The sequence below is a fragment of the Molothrus aeneus genome, chromosome 4 (assembly GCF_037042795.1).
Source record: "Molothrus aeneus isolate 106 chromosome 4, BPBGC_Maene_1.0, whole genome shotgun sequence".
In the NCBI taxonomy this organism is placed as follows: domain Eukaryota; kingdom Metazoa; phylum Chordata; class Aves; order Passeriformes; family Icteridae; genus Molothrus; species Molothrus aeneus.
In genome coordinates this window covers 27987570-28007530 of record NC_089649.1, presented here as the reverse complement: position 1 = coordinate 28007530, position 19961 = coordinate 27987570, and the positions used below count along the sequence as shown (strand labels likewise).

The 19961-nt window shown below is 39.1% G+C and overlaps 1 protein-coding gene across 1 annotated transcript in view; it reads right to left on the bottom strand.

The window, feature by feature from the left end:
• TACR3 (tachykinin receptor 3) overlaps positions 1–14444 on the bottom strand; it is a 38330-nt gene extending 23886 nt beyond the window's left edge. Inside the window, exons 1-2 of the mRNA XM_066549013.1 lie at positions 13702–14444; positions 769–957 (exon numbers count right to left, since the gene is read on the bottom strand). Of these exons, the coding sequence (XP_066405110.1) occupies positions 769–957; positions 13702–14177 (665 nt within the window). The 5' untranslated portion in view covers positions 14178–14444. The remainder of the gene's footprint in view (positions 1–768; positions 958–13701) is intronic.
• Positions 14445–19961: the final 5517 nt, after the last annotated feature.

Below are 19961 nucleotides of genomic sequence, written 5' to 3'. Positions count from 1 at the left end.
TCTGACATAAGTAACAGAATGAAGTGGCAAAATCCAGCCCTCCCATGAAGAAATCTAGAGGAAAAAAAAAATGGTTAGGGCCTTCTCATTCTCTACAATTACCTGAAAGGAGATTGTAGTGAGGTGGATGTTTGTCTCTTCTCCCTAGTTACAGGAGAAGAAATAGCTTCAGGCTGTGCCAGGGAAGGTTTAGACTGAATATTAGGAAAATTTTATTCATGAGAAGGGTTGTCAATCATTGGTACAGGCTGCCCAGAGAATCAGTTGATTCCCCATCCCTGGGTTTACTGAAAACCTGTGAATGTGGCACTCAGGGACATGATCTAGTGGCGGACTTGGTAGTGTAGGGTCAGTGGCTGGACTTGATGACCTTAGAAGTCTTTTCCAACCTAAATGATTCTAAGGAGAAACTAGAAAGCCTTTTTTTTCCTGGTTAGGATAAAGAGGAAGCTTGCTTTGAATTGCATGTTATGTTTCCAGTTCTGACCATCTCTGTCTGTATAGAAGTAGTAATCTTATGTGCAGCAATGATGGTAAAAGTGCAGCACAGGAGGGAGAACACTGAGATGTGGAAGAGAATAAATTTGTTCTGTTTATCACACATAATGCTTTATCATCCGTAGAAAACTGGCTCTGCATTTCTCAGTGATCAAAGTTATTCTGTTAGTTATTCTGTGTGTAGAGTATCTGCACAATGCCAGAGATTTTGCCAAGTCCATTGCAAGTCTCAACACCACCATGCACAAGTTTAAAAGAACAAAAGCTTACGTAAAATGCTGTTTTGGACCACCTGGCCATGCTACATAGCAAAGAGTTCTCCCAGGCATCACCTTGGTTATGGAGTATAGGCACTGGGGAAAGGCCAACAGGAATGCCAAAATCCATATGCTCCCAATGACCACCTTGGTAGCAGTTGCAGAGAGCCTAGGTTTCAAGGGATCAATAATGGCCATATATCTGTAAAAGAAAGCAAAAACCCCTGTGTAAGAACTCTTCAGAGATTCACATGTATCTAGAATCAGCCAAAGCTTAGGGTAAAAGTGGAGATAGTTGTCTTCCTGCAATTCTGATGTCGCTGTGCTCTTTGTGTGGTTCTGCTCCAGTGAGGGCAGCACTGAAAGGAGAAGCAGGTTCGTTGGATATTATTTTGCAGCCATGGGACACCCAGTTAATCATATGTACCATCAGTAGAGAAACTATTTTGCAAAACGTTAGACAATTCTGTTACTGTACAGCCTGATGGAAAAGCACAATGCAGCTGAATCCTCTGTTACTCTGCTAGGTCATACAACATTTATTTCTTATACAAAATTTTACAGCCAAGCTGTCAGGATTATTTGTCATCTGTCCCAAAGCTACAGGAACCTGATAAGTCCACATGCATTTATTTCAGTACAGGGAGATTGGCTTCAGATTGTCTGCCAAAGAACACCAGAGCAACTGATTCATACAGAGAACTGAGAGAAGAGCCAGTTTAGAACTGGTAAAAGCGTTAAGGGAAATAGATGCATAAAGCAAGAAAACATCTCATTTGCCTTCTCAGTTCCCATGCTCCCAGGAAGGATAGCATTCTTTGTCATGGCCCATAATTATATTGGCAATTCAGGTATGCTGGTAACCTTAGGAAAACATGCAAAAAAAGAATCAAAATGTTTAAGTAATTACAATTAAAAGTTTAGAAAAAAAAATCAGTGAGAAAAAGCATCTAAACCGACAGTAATAGAAAAACAAGTCTTGTTTTCTGTTTTTTGATCTGTTACAGATGCAAGGAATAAGGGAGACACAAAATTTGCATCAATCATTTTTTGATGAATATCTTGTGTTTGCTGCAATTGAAAGACTCATACTCATTTCAAATAAGTGGAGTAATATATTTTAATTGTTACGGTACACATCTAGGTTCTTGGCAGACTTGTCCAAGGTTTTTACGTATAGACATTAGCCATGAGTCAATAACAATAATATTTATAAGATGATGTTCCTGATAAGAATTTGTGCAAAAATCTTTTACATCCATATTTATGTGCTGTAGTACACAAATTTCACTCACACAATAAGATAGTCTTATTTTTTTGGAAATTTTATCTTTGACAGATGAGTAATTACAGAACAGATATTTGTTTTAGCAAAGCTAACTCCATTTATAGTTAATGATAAAATATGTGATAAATCTAACATTGGTCATAATAGTGCTATGCCTTTTCTAGTAGATATAACTGCCCTAGTATCTTAAAACATCTAAGTGCTGTCAGAAACAGGGAGTGATCTAAAACAGCTTCAGTTCTGAATCTTCAATTTCCATATCTGGAATTTCAAGCTTGGTAATTTTTTGGTTTTACTGCACTTTGATACTTTTTCTCTCTAGGGTAATAGTTAGTTCCCCTCTCTTTCATATGCCTTAGCTTTTTATTTCAGCTAAACTGGTGCATTTGGTATTACATAGTATGAAATAGTTTTGAGTGCTGGGTGTCTTCTGTTTCTTGAGAACGGCAGTTGGATTGTTTCCCTCTTCTACCTAGTTCCTTTCTCCTCTGAAGAGTAAGTACCACTTGGTAAAGAAGTCAAGTTTGTAGTCATGAGCCCTGTCTTTCAAATTGAGCTGGCTTTTGTGTGGACTGCCAAGCACTGTCCAAACATTTGAAGATCTTTACTTATAGTAAGTGATAAGCTGTAAGCAAATAATAATTTTCACATGCTTGTGAGACTCTTGAGGCATCTCCTTCTAGCCTGGAATCATTCCTTCAAATTGCTAGCTTTCTTCAGATTGCACATTGCTATTATTTTATGTGCTATTGTCAGATTTCTATTACATTCACATTATTCTTATTCCCAGTTATATTAATCTTACTCCCAATAGATACCAACAGTAGTTCTTGTTGCCTAAGATAAAATTTGGTTGTTTTATCTCCCTGTCTGCCCTTTAAAGACATGGATTGTTTGGGTGAAGTGACTCATACAGCTGTACTGATGGAAATTTTAACAACTGGCTGTCTGAGTAAAATAAGTCAAAGGCCAAGGATCAGATGAAAAGCATGCTATTTATCTTTAGAGTTCAAATTTGAATGATAAGCCAACAGCCTAGCTATTGTACAAGATTGATTACAAATATGTAGCAGGCAGTCATTCTAAGAAGCAAAATGGAAAGGAAGTAGGGGAACTTTGACTATTCCCTCAATAATAGCTTTGTGCTGGATAGATTTAGTGGAGAGTATTGACAGCTCTGTTACAGAGCCTTTGATAACAAATCTAAGTTATTCTACTTTGAAAGTACACTAACAATTACAGTGTATTCTGTAAGTGTAAGTTCTCTAAGTGGCTTTTCTTAGAAAATTGCTTCATTAACGTAGTGAGATATTGCTTTATAACTGCAATTATTACATTCACTCAGATTTGTCATACGTGTTTGGTAGCATTTTCTTAGGGAACCATCATTGCCACAAGTAAAGTAGAAAATGTGGATTGAGCCTTCATTGAAGGCCAAGAACTACCTCCATGTTTGAGCAGAATCTGGATGTTATCTCTGTAGCCAAAAGAAGCCTTGAAAAGAAGTGAGTTCTTCCTGCACTGTTAGCTGTCATTTGCAAAGGAGGCACACAAGCTCCTGCTTATGATTTTGTTTGCTGTAAATGTTATCTTGCCATTACAGGTATCTAAGGGTAGTTTGTCTATTTCTTTAGGCTCAATCTGAAGTAGCGGTCACTAAATTTTTGGTTTGCTCTCGCTTTTGATCTCTCTCCATTCAGCAAGGGTGCTTCCAGCAGGAATGAAAGCTGCTGCTAGCACAGGCTAGAGTTTCCATGCTTAGGTGTTGCTCAGAAAATCAGTGAGGTAAGGAGGCTAAGGATAGGATAATAGGTATGTATAATGAGCATATTGCCCCTAAATATTACAATTGCTCTGTATGATATCCTTACATATATTAAGGATGGAAAAATGCCAGTTACAAGGGGGAAGAGTAGATATGCTATCTGAATTGTGCAGTGAATGGTGCTGAACATGGTGTAGAAATATAGGAAATGTTTGAATAGGCCAGGAGTGAAAGGGAGAATGATGAGATATATAGGATCTAGCAAAAGAACTGAGACTAGGGAGCAGTTTGTTGAATGAAAAAAATAGGAGTGAAAAGAGAAAAATGAGAAACTAGTAGGAGAAGCAAAGAAAGGAGAATTGTAGAATAACAGCATATAGAAATTGTGTTGAGAGAGGAGAGATTAAGAAAGGAAACTGGGGGTCATGTAAGAGCAAAAGACATGACAGAAATCAGCTCTAGCGTAGCAGAGATTCCAAGGTAAGTAGATGTGGTATAAAACCAGAACATTTTGGCAGGGTGGCTTGGTGACAAGCCCTTCTGCCTCTGCGTCTGTATGGGAGAGATCTCCCAGAGAGTTTTTCTCTCTGTAATCAGCCAACTATAAACAACATGCAAGGTGAACAGCAGGACTTCTTGCGTGCTCCAATGTTATCTGTCTTACAGACTGTTCTGCTACTCCACGGTTCTTTCAAGTAGTCTGAGCTTCATCATAGAATCATACAATAAGCTGAGTTGAAAGCAACTCATGAGAGTCATTGAGTCCAACTCCTTACCCTGCACAGGACCATCCCCAAGAATCACACCGTGTGCCTGAGGGCGTTATCCAGCTGAGACAGGCTGTGCTGTGCCCACTTCCCTGGGGAGCCTGTTCCAGTGCCCAAGCACCCTCACAGTGAAGAACCTTTTCCTGATACCTGAGCTAAACCTCTCCTGACTCAGCTTCATGCTATTCCTCCAGGTCCTGTCACTGGTCAGGAGGGTGAACAAATCACTGCCTGTCCTTCTGCTTTCCCTTGTGAGGATGCTAAAGACTGCAGTGAGGTCTTCCCTCAGTTTCCTCCTCTCTAGGCTGAGCAATCCCAGTGACCTCAGCAACTCCTCATAAGACTTCCCCTCCAGACTCTTCTCCAGCCTTGTGGTCCTCCTGTAGATGCTCTCTAGATAGATTAATGCCTTTATGTTATAGCGCCCAAAATTTATGCAGTTGTTCTGAAGCCAGTGACAAATGCAGAAGCCCTCATAGGTTCACCGTATTCTGTGATATTTATACGCAGACCTTGTACCTCTCCACACCTCCTCTCCAGGGACAATAAAAGATGGTAGGCATTTGAGCTGAAGAAGGATTTCTAATGGCTACAAGCAACTGAAGCCTTGTTACACCACTGAAAAGCATTCTGGAGCCACACAGACATTTTTTCAGTGGGGTGCTGTGACAATTTGTTTGCAGTCTTTGGACAGTTACTGTTCAGTCTGTCACCAGGCTTGAGCAGTGTGGTTCCCTGCTGAATAAAGGACTCTGAACTCCCACTGAGGTGGTTTGATTTAAAGATGGGACTTATAATGATTTCTCACTCCAGTGGGAGCTGCTGATAGTGCCACAGATAGCTTATTCTACACAACAAAGCGGGGATATAAAATATACATTGCTGAAAGGAATGAACTCATTATGCTCATTTATCATAACAAGCAAAAATTATGATTACCCCACCCAACAAAACATTTATACTTGGAAAATAATTATAAGATGGAATATGCATATTTAGAAATGCAGGGATGGAAATATGTACAGGTAGAATTCAAGCCAGCACTTCCAAGAATGTGGATTTCTCAACAACTGCAACATGTTCTTCTGTGTATGACTCCAAAGCATTTTAGATAGCACTTTAGTTTCATTTGCACATCATTAGCACAGGATTTTTTTTTTTGTGGCCATATGACATCCCACTGTCATCACTTCTCTTACACCTATATCTTGTGTTAATCTTTGTTCCTAATTGATTACTACTGAAGTCAGCAAGAGTCTTTCCACTGAGTTTAATGAGAAATCATTCAGGCTGCATGATACAATGGCTGGTGCATCATGGTGTACTTGCTGCTGCACTCTTTTCGTAGCTGTCAGAACAGATCCAGTTCCCTTCTGAACTGCTCTGTTTGTCTAGAGTCTACAATTTAGACTCTTCTTTTCTTGTGTCTTGGGTTCACCAAATCAAGAAAATCTGTTTTCTCTGAAACAAAAATAGAGAGTCTTCTTTTGAATAACATTGATAAACTCTTTAAGCCAGTAGTTTTAATGGTAGCATAATCATGTATCTCTCTTAGTTTTCCAGTAACATGAGCCGAATAGCTGCTAAATACTATAAAAGCTTGAGAAGTTTGTGGATTATGGTCCCAACAATAGAAAAGATAAAAAATAAACCTAATTTGTCTTTTTGTAAAATGGCTTAGACTGGCTAATACAGCCAGGAAGACCTTTTGTCTTTAACACATCATTTAGAAAATTGTGGCAAAAATACACAAGATGTTATTAAAAGAAAATGATGTTCAAAATTGGATCCTGCAAATGCCCATTTGGAGACCCAGCTGGAAGCCTTTAATCATCCTAATTGATTTGTTTCACCTGTTTACAATGTGTTTATAAACTCACATGGGGCAAAATGTAATCATCCCAGATTGTAACAAGAAATTGGAACTTGACAAAGGAAGAGACTGAGAGAAAAATCATAATGCTTCCATGTAAGTGACTTGTCAACAGGACACAGCAGAGCATGCTTCTTTCATGAATACACAGAGGCTGTTATTCCCTCAAGACAGAAGCTGATCTTGGGACTTTCTATTTAGAATCAACTGGTATTTATAAACCTTAAGGAATTTGCTGTGATTCCCTGCCCTTGTTTAGAACATTGGTGTGGAAAATCCTTCAAAATGTAAGCTATATAGAGTAGACTAAAGGTGATGGAATGAACTGCGATTTTATAGGCATTTTTTGTATGATGAAAACAAAATCTTTAACTTTTGTATTCTTTAATCTCGATCTGCTACCTACTAGAGCAAGGCTCCTTCTTTTCTTGTGTGACTGGTTTGTATTCATTTATTTAGTCTGACTTTCTCTGCAGGAAGAGTGGCTGTGGGCATTTCTGTAGGACTATAACTGACTGTTGAGACAGACTGGTTTTGGTGCCCTGAAGGGCCTGTTGTGCAGTGTTCACATTAAAGCTAATGCCATAAAGGAGGTGTGTGACAACATGACAGATAAACACATGGTACATTTGAGAGATCAGTATCCCAGGAGTATAATTTGGCCTTGAATTACCCAGAGGAATGTGTGTTGCTCTGGGTGAATGACTATTTGTGCTTTGAGCAGGGGGGAAACACTGAAGTTTTTCTGAAATCAGAACTAACTTCCGATGCCTTCCTTACAAGCACCTCTTAACTAAAACCTAAAACCAGTAATATTCAAAGTTTTCAGCATGTCTGAGCTCTCATAAACAGTGCATTCTACTTGAGGAGGATCTGGTAACTGTCAATGGGCTAGATTTTTATAAATATGTAATTGATTTTATACAATGTATTCTATATCTATGAATATTGATAGAAAAGGTCTGTCTCATAAAATGACAGACTGACTTCCCCTGACAGAAAGGGGAAGTTTCTGTTTCTCCTTTTCTTTTAATATCATCTGTGTAGGCTATTGAGGACCAGTATCACTGCAAGGTCTGTAGAAACAGCTCCAGCTGCATAACCACTGTTAGTTACATTTCTTCCACTGTCATCTAGATGAGTTCCTTCTTGTTTCTGCAGTTATCTTGAAATAATTTTATTTTAGGGAAACACAGGTATGTTAATGATACAGCTTTATTTCCTGGTTGGTGAATTAGTCAGAAAAACATGTGTTTAGGCAACAATATTTAAGAAAATCAACAAATAAACAAAACAAACTGCTCTCCCCCAAAAATTCATCACTCCAACCCTTGACTAGCTTTTAAAAGTACCACAGGCCACATTGCATAGTAAACCACAGAGCATATTTTAATAGTTTTCATTAAATTCTAAATAAGAGTATGTATTTAAGGCTAAGACTGTCTAAAATGAACTTCTTGTTTGAACATAAGGTTAAAACTTAGTGGATATTTCCTCTCTGGAACAAGAATTCTGGGGACTTGTTGCTGTTGTAAATGTTGCTTATATTTCTCAAGATATTGGTGTATCAACCTCTTTTTTTACAGCACCTTTTGAAAACAGCTTAATAAATAGAATATTTACTCAGTACAAAACAAAAAGAAAAAAAATAACTGGTATGCCTGTATTTTTTTTCCAGACTGCCCCAGTATGTTTTTAATAATTTAACTCTGACATGAATTTTGACCAAAACTGGAAAAAAGTCCTTTTTGCCCAATCACTATGAAATTGTACCATTGCCAGAAAAAGTTTGTTTTTTCCTAGGCCTCTGCATGCTGAATCCTGTTGCCATTGCTTCAAAGTGTTCTGCAGAAACTATCTCACCTCTTTACTAAGAGAGAAAGAATTGTCAAGTCCAAAAAAATATTTTTAGACCCCCAGGTGATAGAGAGTCCTTTGTGTTTCAGCTCTTGATATTTGAACCCTTAATGCCCTCCTATTGAATTTTCTCTCCAGTTCTGAGAATTTGTAGTTTTCAGAGGACAGCCTAGATACTGGAATCCATAAATGAGATGTGCTTCATCTTCAAATACTCTTTGAGGAAGACAGAGAAATGGGGAAGGGGTTTTCTCTTTGAATTCTATAGTTTGGCAAAGTAAGAATAGAAATAATAGTGATAATTTCTAAAGCATATCTTGCATTTTTTGCCCTTTGTGATGTGCAGTGACCAAGGCTAATTCCTGAAGTTGTGATTTTGAAGTCATCCATCAGTTTGAAAAAACATTGTGTTGCACTTTTGTGTTGTAGTAGGGATATGGCAGGTAGTTTTTTCTGTAGTTATGTGGCACCAGAGGCTTTAGGAAAAGCCAGCTAACAGTAAAGTGGCATCTTATGGAAAAAGATAGAAGCACTATCAATTTCTTATGGTGAAAACATTCTCCGGTATGAGTGGGATGTCTCTAGCCTGTGAAGCACAAGAAACTTGAAAAAACCTCCATCTCATTTTTTGTTTTTCTTGTTCTCATGCTCATCTCTCTCTCACAAGTCTTCAGTGCAAGTTCTCACTTCTTTTTAAATGAAAACCATTTATTTTGAGACATCTAAATCTGAGGGATAGGGAATGAGAAAGGGGCGAAAGGCTGCAGTTCTGTTTGAGCAGAGCTCTGTGCCAGGTGTGACAGCTGGGCAGTGCAGGTTTCCTTCTGTCACTGCTTCAGCCTCCTCCATTCACCAGTGAGCCAAGCACAAAACACTTGGTGCCAGGCTCACATTCAAGGTGGCAAATACCAAAAGATCTTCATGTGTATCTCCTGCTGACACTGCTGCCATATCATCACAGCACAGGGTCATGCCCTGTGCACTCCGTGTCTTAAACTGCCAGAAATGTTTGAGATCATTTTTATACATACATATTTCCCTGTACTTTATTATTTCTGAGCACACAAGGCAGGTAACAGGTACTTAATAACAGTCAGATAATAGATGGTTTGGAAGGACTATCAGTTTAAAATGCTTATGGTGCATGAAGGCCTTGAGCAATTTGTCCCAGGAATGAGAAATCAGGCAGAGTGTGATACCAAAATGTATTCTACTGGAAAGATAAGACATTTTTGTGCCAACTGCCTACTTCAGAATTTCAGTAACATTAATTTATAGGGCATGTTGGTACTATTTTGTGACAATAATAACTGCTCTTACAGAATACATCTGGAGAGATTGAAGAGCCTAAGTGATATTTTCAGGATGTGAGTGTATATATATGATGAGTTTGGGTTTTATTTTATGGGGTGAATCCTTTGTTTGTCTCATGTCCATCTTCTGTTACAAGCTCGTATCATTACTTTTGCTGAAGTCTGAGTATATAGAGGGATTATTAACAGCCATCAGTAACTGAAAAATGTCACAGGAAAAAAAGAAAACTGACACCATATATGTGTGCTTCTGTAGATATATTAAAAGTGAGAAAATAAGGTGGGAAACTAGAATGACAGGTATTGAATAAGGACATACGTATGCTTGCTAGAAACTAGGTAATACTCAGGTTCATAAAAAAGAGAGAAGACTGTGCAAGCGGAGAAATAAAATTGTATATTAAATATAAAGTCAAATAAAATGAAACAAATGTTTTTTTGCCTTCAAAGACCAAAAACTTTAAGGTGTACTAGAAAGAAAATAAATGGTAAGATATGAATAGGATAAGCAACTACTCACCATTGCTATTAGAATACTTTTAAGTCATGAGGAGTTGCTTTTACGAAGAGTTAAATTCATTGACATGTGAAAATCATTATGGAATTGCAGAGAGAAAAGTAACTGAGAAAGTAATACAGTAAACCAGAGGAAAATACGTAGTACTAAGTGCTCTAATGAAGCCATGTTATTTTGTGCTATATTGCTGCATCCCCATACTTCCACTGTAATCATCAAGCATCTGCAGAGAATTTTTAGGCCTACCCACAAAACAGGTTGTATAAGGAAGCAATCTCTGGACTCAAAAGTAAGTGCTGGCATACCTGAGCCACCTTCTTTGCATGCTAAGATCTTGTAGGGAAAGACAGCAGATCTTCAGTGCTAGGCGGCCTAAATTCTGCATAATTCACTGTCATTAGTATGTCCAAGAGCTGTACTGCAGTCACACACTGTATTGCCATGATCACAGATAGAATTTGGGATCATGGATGGACCCTTTAGGATCATGCACTGGTGAGTGACAAGGGTGTATTGGCTCCAGAATTATCACCTATTCAGTTTATCTTGGACTATTCACCAGTTATCCCCATAACATAGCTAAAGAAACTGTTGCACTGGAAGGAATGGAACTGTGCAGTGCGAGCTACAGAAGAATGCAGGAATGAATGCCTGCAGCACAGCGTAAAATCCCTGCTGCTTCTGGTGCCTGAAACAACTTGGTTTGAGCTACCTGTGCCATCTCTGCAGTAGACTGCAAACAGCCTGCTGGAAAAGAAGGAGAAAGCAGGGAAAAAAACCCACTAGGAAGGGATGGTCAGAAGTGTGAATAAAGCCACATGAATTTGAGTCTGTGTTCAAGGACCAGGATCCTCAGTCTTGGATACTTTAATCATCAGCCTCAGATGCAGCTCACCCCCACTGCAGGAAGTGCATAGTTCACAAAACTCTGTGTCAGCCCAGTAATCTCACAATTCACACATCTTAGAATGTCCTACAGAACCAGATGTGAAAGGAAACTTGTACTGCCCATGACCTCTGCTCAGTGATGTCCAGGTTCACAGTCACACATTTACACTCTATGAACATTTGGACATTTGGATGCTCTAAAGCAACCAGTGGAGCGTTTCACAACATACTTTTTAGTGAGTTATTACCCATGACCTTTAGTATTTTGAGATGGTAACAATTTCTAAAGGAAAATCATCTGATCCCATCATTTCAGTTCCCTTAGCAGCTTTATCCAGATTGGTAGCTTTTGTTGTTTTAAATTTTTATTTAAAAGAATGTGTAAGGATGAGTTTACTGTGTTAAAATGGCTGAACTTTTATGAAAGGCAAACGGGAAACAAAAGTTTTAAAAGGCATCCACCCCTGGAATAGGGCAGTCTGTACATCCAAGGACATTCCTTGGGATCTGTTTTGACCCTTAGGTTTCCTCTGCTTGGAAGAATTGCTTTGCAGAGATAGCCAGGGAATATTTAAAGGCACTGAATGCATCAGGTGTGATTTGGTATAAAAGGAATAGTAGTGAGAATAGGGAAGGAGGGATAGACTGCTCTTCTGTTTGTTTTACATGATGCTGCTTGGTACTACAGAGAGTTCCCCTAAACACAGCTATGCCATTGTTCATTGAGAAGATTTTCATTTGCCTTTGGAGGCAGGTGAACTTGGAGGATGTAATATGGGATGCAAATAGTGATTTCTTCAGGGGATATTCTGACAAGAACTAGATCAGAGTGAATAACAGTAGCTATTTACTCACCTCTGAGCACCAACATTTTGCACTGCTACACCAAGGAAAACATTTCCAATAGATGTATCTGTCCATTGCACTTTAGTCAGTGTGGAGCAGAGCTATTTTCTCTCACTCTGGAAATACATTTGGATTCCTAAGGAACTGTATTCACTTTTGTTCCCAATTTCCTAACATAAATTTAGGAACTACAAAGTAGTAAGTACTGCATCTCTGTGGATAATTTTGTCAGGAAAAAATGAAATAAAACATTACTCAGAGCGTTCCTGTAACTGCTCAACTAATGACTTAATGAGCTGCAGCAGTAACTATTCTATATGCAGCTCTAACTGTTAAATACTTCAACTAAAGCTCTTTTGTTTCTGAAAACCTCAAGCTAGATAAGAATCTTAAGCGAAACTCAAAAAGACAACGAAAGAAATCTTTGCCTGGTCAAAGGTAGTAGCACTGGTGTTACACAATCTTCTCAATTTTTAATGGGGATTAACATTTGAGAAGATACATCACTAGCAGGAGGAAAGTGTACTGATTTCTTCACGTCTTCTCCCATCCTCAGAGCAGAAAAGTACAAGAGTTGCCAAGAATCTGATTTGCTCTTTCCTTTCTAGCTTTACAGAACCGAAATGCATTTAGCTGAGAGTGCCCCTGCAAATTTTATATTAGTAGGGCAAACAGAAAAGTATTATTATGAACTTGACCACAAGTACAAAAGGCACAACGTTTCCCAATCTTTGTACCTGGAAATGAGAAATAACATTTCAAAAAGTGGATTGAACCTTATAAAACCTTAACTGCCATCACTTGGAAATACTGCAGTTCTGATAAGTCAATTCAGAAAATATGTATAATGTGATTTGAATATGTAGGAGTTCAGTGAATAATCTCAGTGCATTGCTAAGAGGTGTACAAGACCAGAAATACAAATCAATCTGTTTAAAAAAAAAAAACAAAACACAAAAAACCCAGTAAGTTATCTCTCCAGCACAGCAAATGTGAAAACAATAATAAAGAAACATTTCCCAGGGGAGACTCAGAGCACTCTCTGAGAAACAGAGTCCATCAATGCATCTGTGTAGGAAACTGGCAACTACATCTTCCCTCTGCTGCATGGACATTACAACTGTCTTATTCCATTATTGTCAGGACTACAAAGGTAAAGTTTTTCCCAGACTTTTTTTGTTTGAGAGTCACAAAACTTTATTTTGCTTCAAGAAATCAGAAAAAACCTGAGCACTTTGAAACGATGTTCTTACCAGACCTCTAGATATGCACAGATGGTAATGTAAATAGTCTCATTAGTTAAAATCAGCAGGAACAAAGCATCTCAGAGCTGACCGTGAGAAAAGCTATTACAAATGGGATCTGAAGTGATTTCTGAAGAGGAGGCAAATGCCTCTGCCATCTGCAGAAATACAGAAAAGAGGGAAATTTGAAATCCTCTCCCTTTACACACAGACACTCTGCAACTCCTTATCAGTATATATTAGATGCCTGGCTGAGAGACAGACTGTTTTCACAGTGGGAAGCAAAACCCCGAGTTGCTGTTACAGAATAAGTATTGAAAGATGGAGCACAGCTGAAGTCAAACAGAGAGAGGAAATTTTGGTATAAAAGAAAGCAGAAGAATAAAAACAATGGAAGACTGAAGAAAAAAGACCAAAGACCAGGAGGAAAAGTGTGTTAGGGAGAGATCCTAAAGAAGCACAGAGGAGCACAATGAATGAACTATTGAGATCTTTGCCTCTCATCACTATGATTGTTATCTCTGCATTTTTATTTTGGCAGAGAATCTGATCTCAGTCTCTCACCCCTACACTTTTCTCTTGTCTCACCTGTCCACAGCGATGGCTGTCATGGAGTAGATGCTGGCGAAGACAGCTGTGATTGGGAAGAAGTTGTGGAAGCGGCAGTAAGCCTCTCCAAAGTACCACTCGCTGTGCAGTGCGTAGATGAAGTTGATGAGAGTATTGAAAGCAGCCATGGAGGCATCAGAGAAGGCCAGATTCACCAGGAAGTAATTTGTCACTGTCCTCATGCGCTTGTGAGCCAGAATAATCCAGATGACAATAAGATTCCCAAAAACAGCCACTGCCACCACGCCGCCGTAAGCCAGAGACCACAGGGCAATGCGCCAGGAAGGTTGCACGAACTGATTGGAGAAGTTACCTGCTGAGGAGGCTACGGGGGCAGAAGCATTTGCAGCTGGTGCTTCCAGAGCCTGTCCCCAGGGATCACCTGCTTCAACAAGGCTCACGTTCCACCTGCTGCTCGTGCTCATGTTCCACTTGGCTGTGGGGACTGAAGTCATCTTGGGTGTTTCTCTCCTCTCTTCCAAGAATGATGTAGCTCTCCCACCTCCCTATCCCAACCCCCCGAAATCCCCACCAACAGATAAGAAGAGGGAAGGAAGAGGAGGGGAAGTAAGGCAGCACAGCAGGTACTGGAAAGGAGAGCTCTGTCAGAAAAAATCTTTGGCTATGCTGTTCAAACTGTTAGAAATGCTCTAACAGACAAGTCAGGAGAGCTACCTCGGAGTAGAACAGCAGCCTGTTTCTCCTCTGTACAGCGTCTTGCTTTTGATTTTGCTCAAGGAGAAGGGGACTGGGAGCCAAGGCACATTTTATAGGCTTGTGAGTTCCCAGCGTCACGAAGGGAGTGGAGCGATAAGCTCCATCGGCTGGTAAGCTAACAGCTCCTTCCCTCTGCTCTCCCTCCCCTTGTATGTCATTCGTTGCCAGCAGCAGGCACTTTCAGGAGCTGTGGAAAGCATCACAGGGAAAATGAATTCTCATCTCGTTTATGTTGAGAGATTTGTTTTATATTGTCTTTCTTTAAGTTTCATTATTGTGCATCCTTTTTTAAATAGTCTATTTGCCCTGTGTTTGCAGGGCTAATCAGCTGGCTTAGTTGAAATTCCCAGGACTGAGGCTGCCTTTTTTATTAAAGCTCTTTCCAGATGAATTTATTCCAAATCAATTCAGACCTCCTTTTTTGCTGCTCTCTTTTTATTTAGTACACACTTTCCTTGAAACCATTCTGTAACTTACAGATTTAGAATAGTGACTCTTTCAGACAAACAAATACATTCTGCTGCTAATTTCACTTTTCATTCTGTAATATGTAATTGATATCAAGAAATATTTATAAGCTACTTGCATGTTCAGCAGTTACTGATTTTTATTGAAACAGTATGCAACCCATAGGTGTCCCTAGTTATGGGTAAAATATTAGGGGTTTGTTTTCTGTGTATCTTTGAAAAAAAATAGTTCTTGTCCCTGATTTGCATGTATTTCATGCTTAGTACTATTATTATTTTGAGCAACCAATATTTTGATATGCAGTGATTTCTATAGCTGTATAAAAGGGTAAATGAGGAAATTTAACACCCAATGTTTTCAAATCCAAAATCAGTTTTCTTGCTAATATGTTAACAACAACTGGCATTAGGAATGCATGTTTTATGCAAGGATTGATTGCAAGGGACTTCAACTAACAAACCTTTGTTATTCAATAGGCTGCAGTCTTGAGGGAGAAAATGTGTTTTAGTGCCAATCTTTCATGTTTCAACAATTTAGAGCTGCTACTTGTCATCAGCAGAGGTTTCAATTGTATCACAGCAGTGGGAGCTATTCATTGTCCCTATCAGCAATGACACATTCAGTACTTTTTTAAACAAAAGCTTCAAACAAAAATCAAATACTCCTGTGTACCACTTCCTCCCTGATGTATTTACCCAGTGGAAGCAGTGCCTGTATTTTAATTGTCAGGTTTTCACTGCAGTTTTAATTTGAATGAATGTAATTGTGGCTGTTTCTGTATGAGCTTTTACCAACTTATCCCAGCCCTTATGTGAGCAGCTGCCCACATCAGGCTTAAAAGCTTTGCAGAAAACCACAGAAGCTCTGTTGTAAATCACCTGGTGCTACAGCCTGTCTAAAACCCACCCATGCACTGCAGATGCTTGTAACAGGAAAGTCACTGCAGTTAATCCCACAGTTCCATTTTGAATTCTAAATCTTCCAGCTGCCTCTTCTTTCTTCCTCTCCCTGGAGGCGAGCCTGAAGAAAGGCATGGTAGACAATCTCTGTGAGTTTGAGAGATGAAAACATTCAATTGCTGGTTCCAAAGAGTGAGGAACAATGGACTGACTAGTTACAGCAGAGAGTTGGACACTCAGCTCTTAATTCCAGCAGCTTCACTCAAGATTTTCACATGGCTGTAAGCCAGAGAGCACAACCCAGCCCTGTGTCCAGTACCATTCCACCTTTATGCCCAAACTAAGAATTCCAGACTTTATCCTTTTACTAAGCTGATGTGTTTTTCACATTTGTACACCAGTTGCACAAGTGCCCCACATTCTTCTGTTGCTTCCATCCATCTCTCCCAACCTCAGCTCTATTACTCCTTTCCCTTTATTTTAGCAGAGATAGGATCTTATTTCCAGCACACAGTACTGACAAGTGTGCAGTAGAGTGTAAACTTACAGGAACAGAATCCTGTGGGGCACTGTGGTAATTTCCTCTGTACGGGGAGATAAAGGATCTGTGTTTGCACCACTTGCTGTAGTTCATGGAATCCCATTCTGGTCATGTTTGTAAATTCTGTCTCAGGTTTCCATGAAAAATGTGCAATATCCAGTAGTGCTGCAAACTAGGGACTGGATTTTGACTTTGAAAGCAGAAGTCTAATTTCTTGTTCTGGAATGAAGCTTGTTCTAGCTTTGCTGTGAAAAATTGCTGGCCATTGCACTCCAAGTGTTCAGGAGAGACGATTCCCATGTCTTTCCCTAATCATCTATGGTCCCCCCAAGGGAATTTGTTCTCAATGCATTCCCAGTCACAACATGAGAAGACAGTACAAGGTAACATCCCCTTATTCTAGCAGAGCTGTAGGTAAACCGAGTCCTTGAGACTTACTTTAAGCACAAATCAGGAAGCTTTTTGTAATCTGTGTTTGTGAAATGTCAGCCAGGCCCCCAACACAGGAGTGCCAGCTTCGCGATGTAGAAATCAGTCTCATTGATTCTGTCTTCCTCTTCAGAGGTATGCTGAGAAAATAAGTCTTCCCTGTATGGAAATTTTTATATACTATGCTCCTCCCCATCCCCTCTCCCCCATAAATGAGAAGAAAAACTGTGGGGTACCATTAGCATAAAAGGACAACCTAGATTTTTTAATTAGTCATTTGCTCAGTAAGATGGATGTGATCAGCCTGCAGCATGTATCTGAAACTGGCAGAAGAGGTGGCTGAATATCTGGACTTGTTTTGTTTTGAGAAGTGGAAAACTGAACAGCACAGGATAAATGTTGGGCAGCTGGATCAGTCTCCCGTGGGGAATATTTATGACTCCTTTTGGAGATGACTAAATATTTGCTAGAATAAATTTCTCTGTGTTCTGGTTTTCATTCTTACTGAAACCACAGAGAAATAATTGGAGCAAAACCAGATTTTCCTACATCCAGAGGGCTACAGCAAAAAATAGGGTGATCTGCCTTGCTGACCTTTTACTAAACTAAATAAGAAGAGATGTTGGGCAGCCAGTCATTAATTGGATCTTATATATAGCGGAAATTCACATATATAGTGATGTCAGCTGTGCTTCTCCATCAAAATTTGTATTGGTTACACATGTACTGATTGAAGTTTAGTCAGCTGGAGGCCATCAGCATTGAGTTTCTCAAAAAAGTTCCACAGCAACTTTGGTGAAAACATTTGTGTTAATAACTTCTGAGTAGCATAATCTACCTGACTGGGATGCACCTTATGCAAAGGAGTAGTACAAAAGACAAGGATCTGTGTTTTCTCTCAGTCTCTCATAGACAATAGAGGGTAACTGTGCTGGTGTTTTCTTCCAGAACTGTTACAGGTATTTGATATCCTATGTTAACTTTTGGCCATTCCAGTTTATGCCTATTTGCAGTTGGAATGTTTAATTTTCCACTCTGTAAGGCTACTCAATTTTAGAGTGACTTTCTTCTGGCCATCTGCAATCTCCTATTTCCCGATGGTCATTTGCTCCTTTGCTTTTCCACTGACTGCTACTTTGTGCCTGTGTCAAAGCACGTTGTACTTTTAAACTGTGGTTAAACTTGTCACTATTAGCAGCTCCCCATTCCCAGCTTCACAGAAACACTAGGAAATCGATAAGAAATATCCAATCTGTGAACAGAAAAGTAGCTGTGATTGTCTCTACTTCTTCCTTTGTGTTATATAGTTTGAAGCTGTTTTTTCACAGTTCCAGCTTAGCTGGCTCCTACTTATCCAGGGCAGAAGCTTAGCTCCTGACTTAGCATCTTGACTAGAATGTAGATTTAGAAGTTATTCTTAGTTGTTTATGAGATTATGATTTAATTTTCTACAGGTCTTCTGATGTGCTTGAAGTTTTGTTTGAAATTTTTCTTCCACTAAATTTTTCTGTGTGCTATGAGAGTGAGAGAGAGAATATCATCATCATTGCACAAATAGGGATTTGTGGTAAAACAGCAGCCTGCACAGTATCTCTGTTTAGCAAAGTGATAATGGCATCATTAAGATGTTTTACAAGACCTGTCCTCTGTCCTTTCTTTTGAATATAGAAGAGAGGGCATTGTGAAGTTTGCTTTTGGTTTTGGATTTGCTTGTTTGATTAGGCTTAGCCTAATTACCTCTTTCTCTGCCTCCTTCCTCCAGTGCCCCGCTGGAAGAAATGATCCTTCAGCAGGAGCAGTTTTTATTCTTCAGATTTGATAGCTCCTGTTCATCAGTCAGACATGAAAAGGTTTAGCTGGGGCAGCAGAATTTATGCAATTTAAGGATGCTCAGCACTGCCCTATTTATCATGGCTGTGTGTTTGCATTGTGCTCCTCTCATGACAGCACCAAACCACCTAGATCTTGAACAGTTTGCTTTTATTTGTGTAGCTTAAAACATAAGTGGAAAACTTAATAATTCTTTGATAAAACTTGAAAACTTCTGATAATTGTTTATGAATGCAAAAGTGTTATTCCTGTCACCAACTGCAAGTGACTCAGTAGGATATTTAGCAGCTTCACAAGCATGCAAGTAAGGATGTTGCACCACAGGGGAAAGACCAAAACCAGAAATATAGTGTGTGGCTCTTCATCATGGCTAGAGGGGGCCAGAGGGTGAGGAAAATCAGAGCCAAATAAATGATTAGAGACAAGTTTTCTTCTGGAATATGATGCTGAGATGCAACTTTGCTGAACTATTTTTAGAATAAAGTAAAACTCAATATGTCTAGAGATGAGTTATGAGAAACAAAAAGTAAATAGAAATGAAGACTATTATGAATTTCAGATAGTACTCACAAATTATTTTGTAGGAGAAAACTTTTTTCTTCCTCAGTGAAAGATTTCTTCAGCCATTGAGAGTTTGATCTTCTGATCCTCCTGAAAGGCTAAAGAGATGTGTTTTCCATTGTCTTCAGCATAGCTTATCTCTCTGTTCTTTAGCTGCTACACGTAGGACGCGACTTAAGGTGCTAAATTGCTGGCACAGTGAGGTGCCTGTGCCCAAATGTAATTTGTAGGGCACAGTGTTTCTGTGAAAAGTAATTCTTATTCATTTGCTTTCCTGGTCAGCTAAGGCTTTGAGATGAAAATACATTATACAAAGTGTGATACTAGCAATTTTTGGGAAGAAACGAAGTGGATTGATTCAAGTGGTTCTTCTACCTGACAGCAGTATATCTGGAGAGGAGGTACAGGCAGAGTGAAATGGACCATGTTGTAATTAACATTTTCTTAGGTTATTGTGATTAGTCTTCTTTCCTGCTATTATTTTCCTCTCTACATTCTTTATGACAGTTCTTGGCACAAATTAATGGGCAACCTTCACTGATACTATTTCCCCTCCTAGCTGCTGTACATTCTCTATTTTCTCTAGTGGGAGACAATTTATTTCAATTGTAAATCCAGGCACCTCTTCCTTTTCTTCTTTCTCCAGCCTCTCAAGTGCCTGTCTAATGTCATAGGTGAGATGAACTGACTTCTGTGTGTGCACTGAATGCATGTTTGCCCATATTCTTCTTTTCGTTCAAATTGCTTTAATAACTTTTTTATAAGTTACATTTAATGACAGAATTATATATTGG